The following is a 16,360-nucleotide window of genomic DNA, read 5'->3' on the forward strand; positions in this document are numbered from 1 at the left end:
GTGAATTTAACGTATTGCCGTATGAGTCGGGAACGAAGGAGAAATCGAAAAAATTTTCAGGAGCTGAACTTGCCATTAGGTCCTAGCAAATACGTGTACAAAGTTACATTTTGCTCCGTTCGTTACTTGGGTAGATATTTCTTGGTCATTGCAAATTTGATAACCGGCCGTAAAATCGGCCTCAGAAATGCAGGTCGTTCCTCGGTATTGTCGTATATCTCGCAAACGAAGGCAAAATTGAAAAAAATGACACGAGCTAAACATCACCGTTTAGTAGTTAGGAATGTGTATTCAAAGTTTCATTTAAATCTGTTCTGTAGCTAAGAAGGTACCGGTATGTTCTGGTCACTACAAATTTTGGCCCGTTTTACCGTAGTAAGACTCACGAATGAAGGTGAAATTGAGAGATTTTTCACAAGCTCAGCAACATCGTTAGGTCTTAATGAATACGTGTACCAAGTTTCATCGAGCTGCGCTCACTAGTTTGTGAGATACTGCTTGGTCATTGAATTGGGAGATATTCCTTGGAGTCCGGCCGTCAAATTGTCCGTGACAAAAGTCATGTCGTCCACCTGTCTTACCCCTTCACGCGTCTGTCTAGAGTCTAGACTCTAGACTTTAGACCAGTGGGTTCCCAAAGTGGGCGGTCCCGTCCCATGTCTGACGTAATGATTTTTTTTATTTTATTTTTTATTTTTTCAAAAGAACTGGAGGAAAGCGACGAGCAATGCTGCTGAAACATTCCACGTTGATAACAGTTAAAACTGCTAAAAGATATACTGGTTTACTAAATTGGGTGTTATTTGTGAACTGCACATTTGCGTTCAACCTTTCTCTTTTGCAGCAAACCAAATATCAAGAATTTGAAAGAGGTGTTTGTAACGTTGTTTCCATATGTGCCTGTTGAGAGTGGGGGCTCTAGGAATTCCCTGGGGAACCTATATAGGGGTACCGGCCTGCAAAAGTTTGGGAACCACAGGCTGGTCCCGACTAAGAAACTATCTTATATGAGAATTCACCCACTTACATTTCTTTAGTTGGAAAATTCTCGAAGGGATGAAAAAGAGCATAATTCTGGAATCTCAGGAAGCTTCTTTCCAGATCAACGCTTGATTAAGCTACTGATTTAAAAAATTATTATAACTCGATTGAGTTACTCGTACAATAAATATAATAATATGAGAAATTAGCATTCCCTTCATTTTCATTCATGCAGAAGTGCATTTATTCATCATTACCAACAACGTTTCAGGATCCTTCAATCACGAGTCGCTTACTTACGATAATATTATATAAAAATTTGCAAGCTTTTATTATCTCAACTTTGCTGGTTTCAAGCCTCGACTTTTCTTTCTGATGGATTATCACTGAATGGAATTTGATTAAATAATTTCTTACGTCAAATTTATTTCAAATTCGGAAAATAGTTTCTTCCTCGTGCATACCTGCTCAATTTGAGAAGCGTTGAAACCTAAATGTGCCAACTTTTATATAAATTTTAAATATAACGCTAGAAATTATGCCGCATTTTGAATTTCTCTCAGTCGTTTACTTGTTTTTTTTTTGTCGTCACTATCCAAAGCTAGTGAGACTATTATACAATAGCATTCATTTCCATATATCTGTCCGTACTTCCGGCACTCAAGTCATGTTTAACACATCACTGAAAACTATACGGAGAGGCTCCCAACAAAAAATGTGCCATTGATAAAACGGATAGTCAGTGCATCGTGGCCCAGACTAACGACCCTGCCTAGTGCACCGCAGCCGCTCACGCTTCCGGCTAACCAAGCTGCTACTGGGGCATGGCTGTTGCCCTGAGTACAACTGTGATAAGTTCCTTAATTCGATTACTCGTGAATTTTTCTTCGAATTTTAGTCTCCAGGTGAGCTGATTGACCTTAATAGTTGAAAAACTCTTTATGAGAAGCCTAATTATAGCCACCGGGACGAAAACGACAAGGTTATTACTAAAATGAAGTACCAAACTTTTCATGATATCATGAAATCTGTTTAATAAATCAATTTATTGTGCTTTAGACAGATATTTTAAATAAGATGACCTCTAAATTGTGGAAGATTTGTTTTCTCCGCGCAAAAAAAATTGTGAATTCTTAAAGTTCCTGTAGCTGTGTTAATAACAAAATACAGAAATGTTAGTCATGAAGCAGAGAATTATCATGATAGTTGCAAAGAGCAGACGAGACTACCAGCACAATGCGAGATGTTCATCAGCTAATGCCAATATATTTCATCGTAAACTCGTCGTCTTGGATTATCAACTATTCATCCTGACTTTCGCAAAGCAAATCGAACGAATGGAAGAGGAATTGAAGGTTCTTTATTCGCGTATCGAACCGGAAAGCAGTGGCCACAGTCGCTAACAATTAACCTTAACTAATTAAAATTTTATTTTGAAGTAGGAATGGAAATTCTACGTTAAACGATTGAAGATTGAAATAAATCTCTATATGGCGGCAAACTACACCAATATGCCTTCTGTAGCATTGGCGGACGATGAACCAATTAAATTGATTCAAGCTTTTATAATAGAAAACAAATCCTGAATGCTATTTATAAAATATTAAGTGAAATTATTATTTATATATTTTACTTAAATTAGGGATCATTGCAGATTAAAAATAGGCAAAGAAATTGCTAGGTTACGGACTTGAAAGATTTTTTTCAGATCAACTCAAATCAATGAATCAACCTCAAAGAAGGTTGAAATGTATTTCGCACATTTATTGCATGCTGAATTGGTTTTCCTCAAACCAGCTTATGAATAATTTACATTCTTCCATCTTCTTTCAAGAAAACTGTATTCAAAATTTCTACTTGCATTCTGTACTCAACGGTTATACAAGCAGATTCCCTGAATATGTTACTTGAGAGGAAGTAACTCCCTTGCAAAAACAACTAATCGTTGTAAGTTGAAGCAATTGAACAAATTTCTCATGTTGGGCGCGCCGAGATTCAATTACAAATCGGCCATTTGCAGAATTTTCGGCAGATATTAAAACAAAAATGTTTTTCCGTATTGCTCCATTTGCTGTTTCAATCTCTGAAAAGTCTACTTTTGCATCGTTGTTAAAATATTTGAGATGTTAAAGATTGATACAAATATTTATGATGTTAAATAACAATGCTAAACACCACCATTGTATTCTCTATCGAATATTCAACGAAACATTTCAGTATCCTATTGGCATTCGAGATAGAAACTCTGGTACGAAAATATATTTCAACAGAACAGAGCTAACAAAAATTGGCAATGTCCACCAATATAAATGGGTGATATCTCATTAAACGTAATTCGTGAAATTGTGCTTCGTGTATGATCCATAGAATAAGTTCATGTCCGAACGACTATAATAGGCGTTCACAGCCTTGCGTAAACTGCTGGTGCCTCGGTCGCGTCTCACCAGGGCAGACGACGGTGACTGCCAGGCGTCCGCGACTCCGCGTCACTGCGGGTACCCAGTGCAATCTGAGCAGTGGTGGTGGAAGGTGACGTTGGTGCTGCGGGTGCTGCACTCATTCATTAGCACTCAGACCATCAGCTGTTTGTGAGAGTGAATTATAGGTAATCTATGGAAATTAATTATTTCATTTAATCCTATTATTTGGTCACACATTTTCAAGTGTTAGTTCTGATAATTGTCTAAGGAGTGAAAAACAATGAAGTGAGTGACCACAACAATGTAACTGTTTTTGGAACAGTTTGTCGAACCTAAACAATTCGCTCTGGATCAGCGCACATAGACTGTACATCTGGTTTTAGATTATCACGCTTGACAACACACCTGTCCAAAATGAACCTGTTATCGTTATGGGCTACAGTCGCTCTTCTACTTTTGTTTGTTTCACTAGCACCAGGTGAGTTGAAACGGGTTGGGCTAGTTGGGTACGTAAGCTCCCGAGATTTTAGTTCGTGACCCGCAGTTGTTCCCTTGATTACACGATAGTTTAAACTCCCTATAGTTTCTATTCGATAGTAGCATCTAAGACTTTAGTTTTTTTAAGTGGGGGTAAAAACGAGTGCTACTTGATTAAAGTCTCTTACCAAGCGTTGCAGTATTTCATGTTTGAAACTTCAATTGTCTTGAATGATTCTTTCAAAAGTATTTACTCCATTCAGCCTTTCAGATGCGATCTCATTATTGAGCGTATATCAAAATCTTTGGGCTTGACTTGTTAACATGGAAATCATGAATTGCGTGTGCAGCGTTGTTTAATTATTCTCTTATTTTGAATATAATATTCGCTTTTCAATTCCACACTTTCGTATATGACCAGGCTCCAGCTGTAAGAAATCAGGTCCTCTGCATTGTTCTATATCAGGATTCTAACCAATCAAGATCTATTCAGCGAGTTTTGATTATATATTAGTTCTGAAAATCGAGTAGGGGGTATCGAATGTTATGTAATACGAACACCGCTTGCATCATTTCGATGGGTACCGTAACGACTAACGATAAGTAGGCAACGAAAAGTTTACGTCATACATGACTATTCTATGGAGTATTTCCAATTGCGTTATTTGATAATGTTTAGGTATATGAACCAGTCGAATGATATATCTTTCCCATTACAATAAACTATCCCCGATAAATTAATTTTTATTATCATTAATCATTCCTAACGCTGATTATCTCCTGACAGATCCATCATGGCCGCTATAAAAAAATCCTATACCCTCTTGCATACTCTTAAACGATTTTGTTTGTTTATTTCTTTTCCTCGTGCTTCATACTCATATTTTTAGCAGTTTTCTAAGTTTTTTTAATGATAGTTTCTAATGAGTTTCTTTCAGGTACAATAAATTTTTTCTTGCTAGAATGAACTGATATCATATGCCTGCAAAGATGTGGGAACGACGTAATTTCTATTTTATCCTATACTGCAATGCATATGTACAGCGTATGAAATTAGGAATCAGGCAGTTTTATTAGTGTTTGATGTCATTTGATAACGTGAGAAAATATCGTGATGCTTGTTGTCAGAGCTCATTTTTTCACGTCTGCGTGTATTCGGTTCCAAAAGTTAATGCATAATGCATCGAGTGATATTTAGATGCATTGTCGTTGCCAACACAAGCAACTCCGCTTACTATAGGAACGCTCGTGGTCTAACGTTATGAACTCCCGTTAATCATTTGATGCCTTTAGTGTTTCACAATTACTTTTTGAATGACTAGTTACACCGAAAATTCTGGAATTCGATTGTTTATAAATTCAGATAGTTATTGAACGAAGTTACGAGTGTACCGGACTGCGGTCATGACAATTACGATGTAGGTATCTAACATTCCATGCATTGTGCATTGATACAGAAGAGGGAAAAATTGTTTCTAAAGTTATTTTTCAATTTGCGCGGCAAAAACCAAACCAATTCACATTTTTTACAGTTTTTTTATGGCTTTGGGATATTTTTTATACTTAAAATCGAAGAGTTAACATCAATTTTTCAATTCAGAACGTTGAAAACTTTATATACCTGCCATTACATGCCGTTAATTAGGTGATTGTTGTTATGATATCATATGTTCTGGGTATATGAATAAAAGGAACAAACAATGTGTGCTATCTGCTGAATATTGACATTCCACATGTTCTCTCATATATATTGTGCATATATACAGAACATTCTATGGAATGCAGTTCTTAATGTCTCACATGCACACCGTGGAAATTATTATTCGTGTTGAACATTTTCGCTAATTGATTGATTTTGTATATGCCAATCCTTTGTTTATTTACAAAATTAATGAGTATAAAAAATATCGACAATTTTTGTTAAATTTTAAATTAAATTGCGCTAAAAACTGCCAGTGATTTTGAGGTGAGTCAGCAATGTTGAGTTATGCCGATTCTGTATTAATAATAATAATAAAATAATAATGAAAAAAAGGCGATTTAAGTGGGTATTCGCACCTATAAGAATTTTTGTTGTTAGCTCTCCATTGACTTCCTAATGAACTCCTTTATGTGGGGTGCTATCTTATTCCTTTAATATATGCAATCGGCGTATTTAGCTCAGCATTGGTTGGCCGCCCCCAATTCCTCCATAATATTACTGCACTCAGAGAACAGACTAAGTCTTTGTCCTAATAACGATGCACTTTTTGGCCCTTGCCTAGGTCATTCTGACCCACTTTGGCTCGGCAAAAGTGTTTTTCAGTGCTCCATCCGTTCCTCTCTTCTCGTGCTGTGTGCAGGAAAGTGTGTCACGACTTGGACAAGATGCCCCATTATTTTTCTGAGTGTAGAGGTTAAAACACGCATGCCGAGCAACTGGTCTTGACAGCGGATGCTGAGAGGGGCGTGTGTGCGCTGAGCTTTTATGCGTGGTGGGCGGCACAGATAATCTCGTGCCGCTGTCTGCCGCGCAGGCCTACATATGCTGCCTCGCTAATGCTGCCCTTAACGCTCATCGCTCATCTCAAGTAGTGCGACTTGATGGTCGTAGACTCGTAGTAGGAGTTATAATTAATATATAATTATAATTCATGGTATAATTAACAAACTACAGGATTGTACAATGCCATGTTTTGCGATCGTCCATCACACATATTGTGGGACTCGATAGTCGAGGTAGGAATTATAATTATTGAAGCCGGTATAAGTAAACAAATTACAGGGTTGTACAATGCCATGTTTTGTGATTGTCCATTATACTGTATGTTGTGAAACGCGATGGTCACAACATGAATTATAATTATTAAAGCCAGTATAAGTAAAGAAACTTCAGGGTTGTAGTACAATACCATGGTTTTGCGATCGTCCCATCACATGTTATAAGACTTGATGGTCACAACATGAATGATTAAAAATACAGTACATATAATATACCCACTACACTGGTATACAATCATCTGATTGTCCATCGCATTTTGTAGGAATCGCTGATCATAAAATGAAATATTTATGCTGCGTTTAGTAAATCCTCTTAATTGTTGTACAATTTAATATTTTTTATTGCTGTGTAACTTCTCAAATTGTGAGAAAACGCAAGTCCGAACTTATATTTATGAATACAGAAAAGTTCCAACTTGAAGCCCGCTACGAAATCCAAGACGTACAAATCTTGGAGCAGAGTAATATTTGATGCCACAACCAACTTTGTTGTTCATTTTTATTCTATTATTCAACGACTTTAAAAAATGTTCGTTCGAATTAAGCCACAAAATTATAAGCGATTACGGAATGAGCGAAAGCCTACTTCTCCCTGAAACCCTTCTGTCAATTCATGGAAGAAATGCTAAACGAATGTGCTAATTAAGTTGTATCCACTGAGTTTTTCAGTATCTTCTTCAGCAGCTATAATAGAATATTTTTGTCATTTCGAAATGCCCGCGAAGAGAGTTCTTGTGAAAGTCCTTGTACAAACTTGTATAAATAACAGACAAATGATGAGACAGTGAACTACACTCAACTACTGCATGGGTTTGTGAAAAATCTGTACTCAATAGTTTGAAACATCTCAATGTGACGGTTCCTCACAGTTTAGCGTCTTTCTTAACTCTCTAACAACGCGATAATGCAACATGATTGCATGTGCCTCAGTGTGCCAGGTTCGCCATAGAAATGTAAAGACGTTTACGCCCAAGAGTTGTTGTCCTGGGATCACATTAATTCATTGCATGGTATATTAACGCCTTCAAGAACAGACTAGACGAAGCAATGCAGGAGCATATGTTCAGTCTTAAAATGCCTAGCACCTTACGGACAAGGCAATAAGTCCAGCAGCTATCTCAATCAATCGTCAGCTATGGAAAGATCGGGTTCCAAAGGCCGGAACCCTTATGAATCAAGTCACGAAAAGTACAAGAATCGGCAACAGGCCACGGGCCTATTTCTTCAGTGCCGACATTTCTATTCTATTCTTTTACCGGCGTGGGCGATGTCTGTACCATCTGCGCTGCCAGTTCACTGAACGCAAGTTAAATAATTATTCTTGAGAGAGGTCTGGTGCCATTATATCAAAACTCGCTTAATTAAGTACACATAGTAGCCTAATTATACGTAACACCCGATTTAGGCTACTATGCACCCGATTTAGGCCACTATATATGCACCCGATAGCACCCGATTGGTGGGTTTGATATGTGGCGTGTTTTGATCACCTAACCTTAGTTGCGTTAGATTTTAGGCCTCTTTTTACGATACAATAGAAGAAGGCAAAACAACGTACAATTTTCAGTATGATCCGTGTGATGAACGCTCCAATACACATTAGAAATATCAACATATTGTGACATTTTCAAATTTGAAAAATCTGTGAATTCATCGTTTAATCACGTAATATGCTATTAACTTCTACTTGTTTATTGACATTCTAGATTAGTTATGCATAGTTTATGTTATTAAATCATGTCTGCCGGTCACCTATAATTTCCATTTGATAACTGTCTTGTGCTACCTGAATCTCGCAATTGATGTTATTTTATTTATTTAATGTTTGTTTATTCAATTTTTAACTAATTATTAATTAGCAAAATACCTTCATCCACAGCTTCGTTGTTGCTCAGCCTTGTGTACACATCTCTTTATTTTTTTTAGAAAGTATTTGTATTTACACTGTAAAATATTCGTCTTCTGGCCAAGTACATCGATTCTGTGCCACCGTGTTACGTGACACTTGGTATGCACCGGTAATATTGCTTCAGTACAACAACAGAGCCGATGTAATTACAGCCAACGTATATACGCGGCGCACGGTAGTCGACGAAACCCGGCCGGAATTTACGGGGAGAGAAGCTCTCCCTCCGGCTGCCCATCCAGGCGTGGAGAAATGATGCTGCTGTTGCACCCGTTGAAGTTGAAGTACTTTTCAAACCATCCAAATCTGCAAAAAACCAGACAGACGATGAACCTATTACATTGACTTTTATTTAGACCAAGAAATAAAGTAAACGTATTTAATCTCTGGCCCTTGATTGAACGAGTTGTAGCAAGGTTTTTTTAGGTCCTTTAATGTTGTGGTAAGTTTTCATACTAATCTTTTACATTGGCTTTATTTGGAGGGATCTCCTTAAGAAACGCACGGAATGCGAACGAGTTGTTGAAGTGTAATTCTTTTCACTGTGGGAGAAAATCCTAAACTGCTATATAGGTTTGCTTTTAGACATTTATCTGTATTTTGATGGCAATCAGTACGTATCGCGTCATTATCTTTCACTTCAATTTCTTGCATAACTTTTTGTGCAGTAAACCAATAACTTCACATTTACCAAGCATAATTAACTTGGAGTTATCAGTGATGCTTCTGAAGTTCTATTTATTTCTATTACTATGAAGTACCTTGGACCTGCCGAATTAACGTGTAGTTACCCGGGTTGACAATTATTTATAGCCACACATACCCGATTTCATTTTATTTTATATCAGCAGTCAAAAGTTCGAAAATTTAAGCGCATAATATATCAAGTCACACGATGGGCATCTAATGGATTGCAGTGCAAAAACAAATGAGCTCTGCTACACTAGCGCGGGTACCGTCAAGCGGGATAAGATTCGCCCTCAAGTTAATAAACATTAGCACAAATTTAGAAACAATTTTGGGATGAATTCATGAAGACAGTAGTACTACCTATCCAGTGATGCTTGAACTATGTCGATAACTCTTCACATGATCACAACAAATTCATTCCTAACTTTATTGCCAATACTGAGGTCAAAATTTACCTCAGCTCTACCATGATGCAGCGTCGGCAGGAGTTGTACGCCGGAGAAAGTTGTGCGGTGCGCGCGGAATGACGCTCTTACGCAACGCACTAACTGCCTCCATGTCCTTCGCGACTTTGTGCCTGCTGGACGCAATTAAAAGATGAACTTTGATGAGATGAGATTTTGATCTTGTTCATTTTGGAGTTATTTCCTTGATTGGAAAACTGTTGTCGACTTGATTTTGACGGAAAATTTTTTTAGACTGGAGTAAATTTACATAACGTACGAATTCACCTGGATTGAAATCAAGTTTGAGAATGAACATAATATTGATTGGAATAAATAAACGGTAATTTTAGATTAAATGCTTCGTCTTGCATCATGACTTCCGTGTAGATTAAGATATTTTTCAACTATTTCTATGCAGAATTTATTTACATTTTCTGACTACTTAAGTAAATAATAATCACAATCAGACATATACTTTGTGTTTCAGTTGCAATGTTTTCCTCATCTCAAAGGCTTGGCGACCGACGACCCCGTTGATGACTACCCACAAGCAGATGCCCAGTACCCCAGTGCAAAAGGTCGACCTGTTAACGTGGTCAGTAACGTTATTGTGCCGCCCGAGGGCTACCCTCAACCCATCGACAGACCTGTGGACCGATCTTACCCCTCGAACCCTCTACAGCCTCCTCCAATTTCCCCTCAAGTTGATTCACTTCCCCAACGCCTAAACCAAAGATTTCCCCCTAGACAGCCAGGTACACCGCCTCTCTGTCTTCCGTCTCATCTCTTGCGAAGCAGATTCTGAAGGATCTTGGCTTCTCGCACGTGAATGTTGGCTGATTTTACTCGCTTTTTCATGTCAAGCTTGCCGTTGCTCGATGCATGATGCTTGCGGTTCATTTTGCATTTTATGTGCATTTACGTTTCTTATCTTTTTCAGGTCCCATGCTCAGGGTAAGTTGTTTGTATTGTTTATGTTATGTATTGTATTGTATCTTTTTTTTAATTTACAGAATTCATGTTCCAGATCAGGATATAGCAACACTATTTAAGCTTCATGCGACGACGTGGTTTGTTCTATTCAAACGGTTGAATTTCTCAGACCTGTGGTGCTCATTTAGAGCGTTTTATATAAGTCATCCTATTTTCTGTTACTAGAATGCACTTCATCCGACCTCGATCGCATCAACCCGCACTCTAGCGGAGTTGACAACGCTGGTCATTCGAAAGTATCTCAGTCATCCCGAGGAAGCCGATGGCCCAACCGCTTCAAAGACGACACTTCGGATAGCAGTCGCTCAGGAAAAAGACGCAAGCGTGGCAGAAAAAAGTCATCTCGACACCGACAACACAGTCGGCGGTCGCATCAAACCGCGTCGGATGAGACATTTTCTTATGACAAATTTCCACGTGATGAAGGCGGTATTACTACTAGCCAAAGACGCGGGCAGTCCTACCCATGGAGTGGTAGAGAGTACGTTGTCGGTGGAAGTCGTATTACAACCACAAGAAAAGCCAAAACCACTAAGACGACCATCAGTTCAAATGGTACGGTGAGAGTATTACCTGGAAGTACCAGAGTTTCCACTTATACCAATTCTACCTCATATGCATCGCAACTACCTCATTTCCCTGGAGGTGATTTGATCGATCACAGCTTTCCAGCTTCATCTCGGGAGTCGTCTCGTTTTCCCGATAAACACCAGCCTACAGGAGATACAGATTATTCCAGAGTCTCAGAAGAAGAGACTGTGGACGATTATGAAGAAGTTAATGAAGTCGATTCGGAATTTGCCAAGGGCCGGCAACTGTCTGAGGAAGAAAAAATGCACCCCTTGGAGATATACAGTTACGGAACATCTTCAGGTATTGTTAGCGATCTATTTCGTGTTTTTGCGTATGAGTTATGTTCCTGAATTTCGGGTGAACGGTTTAACTCCTATAACTTGTCTGGTCTACTAATATGTACTACGTATTTGAAACCGTTGTTTTCACAAGATTATTTTTTCCATCCACTTCATTTTAATCATCGTTGGGACTTCTTCAACATTTGATGTTTCTCGGAATTTATTGGGCAGGTATTCTTGTATTGCTCCTTTGTATTGCTGGGTTCTGGACGTTGTAGTCTCACGCTGGTGCGCTGCCTTGGTGTGGGTCGAGTCTTACATTCAGAAAATAAAAATGGGATTTATTTTAAATAAAGGAAACGTGCGTTCGCATGCTTCAAATAGAAACTTCTTCTAATTCTTCTTCGTCTTTTAAAATTATCAATCAGCTACTTACAATGAAATAAAATTATCCTTTATTTGACTAATACAACGGTTTCATTTGATTTTCTTACCTGCCATTGTGTTTTCTAGAAGATTTCTGGATCGTGCATGCATGTGCGCGGGCAATAGCATTAATTGCTCAGCTATACATGTCTCGCCTTGCCATATTCAGGCGTCTGAGTGCTGCTACCATCTGTTGTGAGCATCTCGCTAGTATGTAGCATAAATGTCATCAAACAGCTATTTATCTTGCTATGTTAACTCTTAGATCTTCCCTTAACTTTGCTCTAAAACCCGAAAATTCTTTTTTGTAGAATGAAGAAAATTTTTGTCTAATATTGCAGTTCAGTTCAATTTTTAGGAGTAACTTGTAGGTTTCTCAATAATTTAAAATTATCTAAGTGTTGATGATTTTATTAATTCAAGTTTTAGAGTCCTCAAAAGTGCAGTAAAATGTGTAGTATGTTACCTAATTCATGAGGACGCTAATTCAATAACAATATTACATTTTACGCATTGATTTCGAAGAAATGCAAATCAACATTTTTAACTATTAACTCCAAAGTTGCATGCTACAATAAACCGCAAATAAGTGTTGATCGAGGCGTAGATCTACACTGCTGATGTTTGCGCTAGGAGCCATTTTAAGAGTTTTTGTTGATAACAACGTCCTTTTCTAGCTGAGAATCGGCAGCAAATGAGCAATGAACGACGGACTCCTCCCTTCCTTGAACTGCTCTCTGCACCTGATTCCACTTCATTGATCTTGTTTACCTCATTTGTATCCAACTCAATGTATATATTGTTTTTAAAAACTACTGCTCACTTGGATTGCAACGTCGACCAGACTTTTCGACCGCAATCAGTGTCCAATTTTGACCACAATCTGTGTCCAATTTTGACTACCATCACTGCAGTGTCCAATTTTAACCACAATCTGTGTCCACTCAAAATTTCTCTTAAAATAAAAGCTAAATTCGTTAGCTTGTCCATTTATTGAATTTCATGATGGTAAATCGAGCCTTTTCGCATAAATATCCTGCAGCTTTATATTCTATGGACTACCTTCATGGGGTAAATCATTGACCGCCAAAAATATGAAATATCCAGACAGTGGACTAAATACAGAATACTTTAATATGAAAGTTCGCATAAATATATCTGCGCTTAAGTAACTCTGTAGAGTGTGTTTACTCACCGTCACTACCCAGCCATTTGTGGGTTTCTAAACAGGGTTGACAAAACAACCGCTGCTGACCAACAGTAGTAAGAAATCTTAGCTGCTTTTACTTAATGAAACCAAAATAAATTTGGTCTTCTGCCACATATGAAACTGCTGTATAAATTCTACCTCATTTGTCATAATACTGCCCTCAAGTCACTTGAAAAATTTTCAGTATCCATCCAATGATCGATCATCTCTGCCTTAATCAACCGTACGTAATATTTGACTGTTTCTACCTATGAGATGTTACATGGGCTGACGTTTGTATTGTTTAAATTATTAGTACAAATACTTCTACACATCAATCCTGATTCTTTGCTAGTGGACCCTGTGTAGGACATGTATATGTAATACCAATCAATGAATGCTCATACGAGTATAGGTACTGTGCTTATCAATACTCGTTTACTCAAATTGGCACGTAGACCGATAATTTGTTTATTCTATTTATGATTTTTTTTTAAAGAGGCCTACTTATTCTCCAAAAAAGAGGTCCTTGATCCAACTCCGAAAAAAGTAATCTCTGTGCGTGCCAAAATCGTATAGCAGTATAGCTGCATTTCATGCTTCCGATGCTCCATAAGTGCAGGGTATATAAATACGATGGGAGCTGTCTCTGATTGTTATTAATTTATACGCTCCAGCATAATATATGTAATAATAATACGCTACAGCTATAGTATAATATACGATGTCAATGAAGAAAGTGTGAATTGATCCACCGAGTAATTTTACAATTTTAAAATATGACAGCGTTATTTGATTGTTTAGAAATATCTATAGAATAACTTGCATCTTGTGCATCAGAGCCTCACATTTAATGTTATCGTGAACTGAGTACAGATGAGCGTGAACTCATGCAATAATAAATAAATTGCAATATCAACGGACGAGACGTCTGCTGGCCGCTGCATGTCTAGGCAACGCAGCGTATATGTGCAGCGCAATGGACTTGTTATCGTTTAAGGGCTATTTCGAGTACGGCTACAGAGTTTCCTTATTCCGAGCGCTGCCAGTCTCTTGCAAACCTCTAGACATGAGATAAATCATCATAATCATTTTGGAGATATACAATACATGCTAAAATGCAATTTTTAAATTCATTTATAAGCACCCATGAAATATTTTATTTCATTTTCCAGGATTGTTACACTGGACATGACGGTACGAGTTAAAGAATTTGACATAGCATCGGTATTTTACTTATTGTGTTCTCATTGCGTCCGAAACATTGGAAAAAATCCTCCTGAAGTTTCCAATCGTGGCTGTTCCAATAATGTTACTCCAATTACATTTAACCAACCTAAACTAAATTACAAGTAACAAACCTGAAGACAATTAAATGTAACAAACCTGACGACATATTAGCTGTGTCTGGATGCCTGATGACTATAGCTGCTGTCCGTAGATAAAAGGCTCTCTTTCACTCAAATTTTTCTTAATTAGACTCTTTTCATCTAAGCATGGATATCACTTTGCGTTGCAAAATATTTCTCGATCATAAATTTTTTGATCGCAAAATCATTTTTGATCATCATCATCATCATTAATATATATCTATCACTGCGAAAATTGCAATACTTCCTTCAGCCACCAGTTATGCCGAGTCGCCAGCGCGTTAAACTTGATTCCTGCTGCTGCCTAAGGGGTTCGCTGCGAGGCTACTCCTCCTGTAAAAAATTAATTAAAAAAGCGTTGTCAGGTACGTAGGTGCCTTCTTTTATTAGTTTACCGCAATAGTTGTTGAAAAAATCTCATGTTGAAATTTATCAGATTCGTCTCTATTGTGAAAATATTGCGTTTTCAATATTTAGTGATATGCTTATGTCGTAATCATCTTTGAACAATTGAAGCGCGTCGTTAAAAATTTATTCTTTAAAATAAAAATCACATGATATTATGCTGTTTCTTTTCCAAGCGCGTAAGCTTGAGTCTCTGTAAACTCTAGAATGTACTACTACGTTCGCGTTACTCAAATGTCAGCACAAAAACTCCAATTATAATAAAAAGTCTGAGTTTTTGTTATCTAAACTCAATTTATAGCTGAAAGTCTCCGAATTTAGTGACCGAAGTCTCGCCGAAGAATCGCTCACTAATATTCCACTTACCGAATAAGGTAACTAGCGCAGAGACAGGCCTGCTTCTCCGCTGTGGGCGTTCGTGGGACGCGCATTCTGCTGCTGGCGTCTGTACGGTCCTCTCGAGCTGTCGTTGTTTATGTTGGATGCAGCGCCATGAGCAGGCGAGCTCTGACGGCTGGTCTAGCGCACGTTGGATGCAGCGCCATGAGCAGGCGAGCTCTGACGGCTGGTCTAGCGCAGGCTGGTCTAGCACGCGTTGGATGCAGCGCCATGAGCAGGCGAGCTCTGACGGCTGGTCAAGCGCAACGATGGGCCACCATAATTATGGCCTTATGAATGCAAACTGTAAATATTTACAGTTTGCTTGTCTACTGTTTTCGTTTGCTTGTCTTATTTTGTTGTTTGTCTACTATTTAATTCCTCGTGCCTTTCAAGATTGAGTTGAAATTAAAAAATTAATCTAGTCATTCCTTGTGTATTCTAGTGAATTAAACTCAATTGAACTTCAACTCAGTTGAAAACTAATAATTTGTGTTCAGTTTACAAGAAAAACTAATCATAATAAACCACTGCCACTAAAAACGCAATGCTATTTATTCTCGCTTATTCATATGCAGACATGCATGATATTGGAGGCTTGGAAATTGGCTTGTCATTGTTTAATTCATTTAATCCTAGACTTAACTTCTTCTCTTGACTCTGCATTTGCACGTAATCCTTCGAAGTAAATATTCCATTCGTCATCTGTTTCTTGCTGTGTTTTTTCCCGTCTCGTATTAGTAACTAGTAATTTATATCGGTACAAATTTTTGCTTCGTGTTTTGCATGAAGACCTTGAAAAATTATTCTCTTTGCATTTCATTTTAAGAATTTGATTGATGAGCTACGTGAATTTCTTTGCTTCTGGATGTTTATTTCCATATTCAATAATATCGGTTTTGTCAAAAATCAAATTATTTTCATGACTTAGTCCAAAATATTTATCTCATTATCAAATTCAAGCTACCAGCTCACTGGCAGAATGACTCAATTACCCATTTCACTCAAATTTTTTACTTCAATTAATTTCGAAATTGCCTAAATTAGTATAGTATATACTATATC

At 37.8% G+C, this 16,360-nt stretch overlaps 1 protein-coding gene across 6 annotated transcripts in view; it reads left to right on the forward strand.

The window, feature by feature from the left end:
• Positions 1-3,494: 3,494 nt before the first annotated feature.
• LOC108678803 (laminin subunit beta-1) overlaps positions 3,495-16,360 on the forward strand; it is a 41,623-nt gene continuing 28,757 nt past the window's right edge. For 5 of the 6 annotated variants that reach the window (XM_018167280.2, XM_018167279.2, XM_018167281.2 and 2 more), the window contains exons 1-2: positions 3,495-3,879; positions 10,839-11,546. In XM_018167280.2, coding sequence (XP_018022769.1) covers positions 3,816-3,879; positions 10,839-11,546 — 772 coding nt within the window. In that variant the 5' untranslated portion in view covers positions 3,495-3,815. Of the gene's footprint in view, positions 3,880-10,192; positions 10,436-10,838; positions 11,547-16,360 lie in introns of all 6 variants that reach the window. The other variant, XM_018167285.2, reaches the window with a different exon arrangement.

The sequence above is a fragment of the Hyalella azteca genome, unplaced genomic scaffold (genome assembly GCF_000764305.2).
Source record: "Hyalella azteca isolate HAZT.00-mixed unplaced genomic scaffold, Hazt_2.0.2 contig11277, whole genome shotgun sequence".
NCBI classification, from domain to species: domain Eukaryota; kingdom Metazoa; phylum Arthropoda; class Malacostraca; order Amphipoda; family Hyalellidae; genus Hyalella; species Hyalella azteca.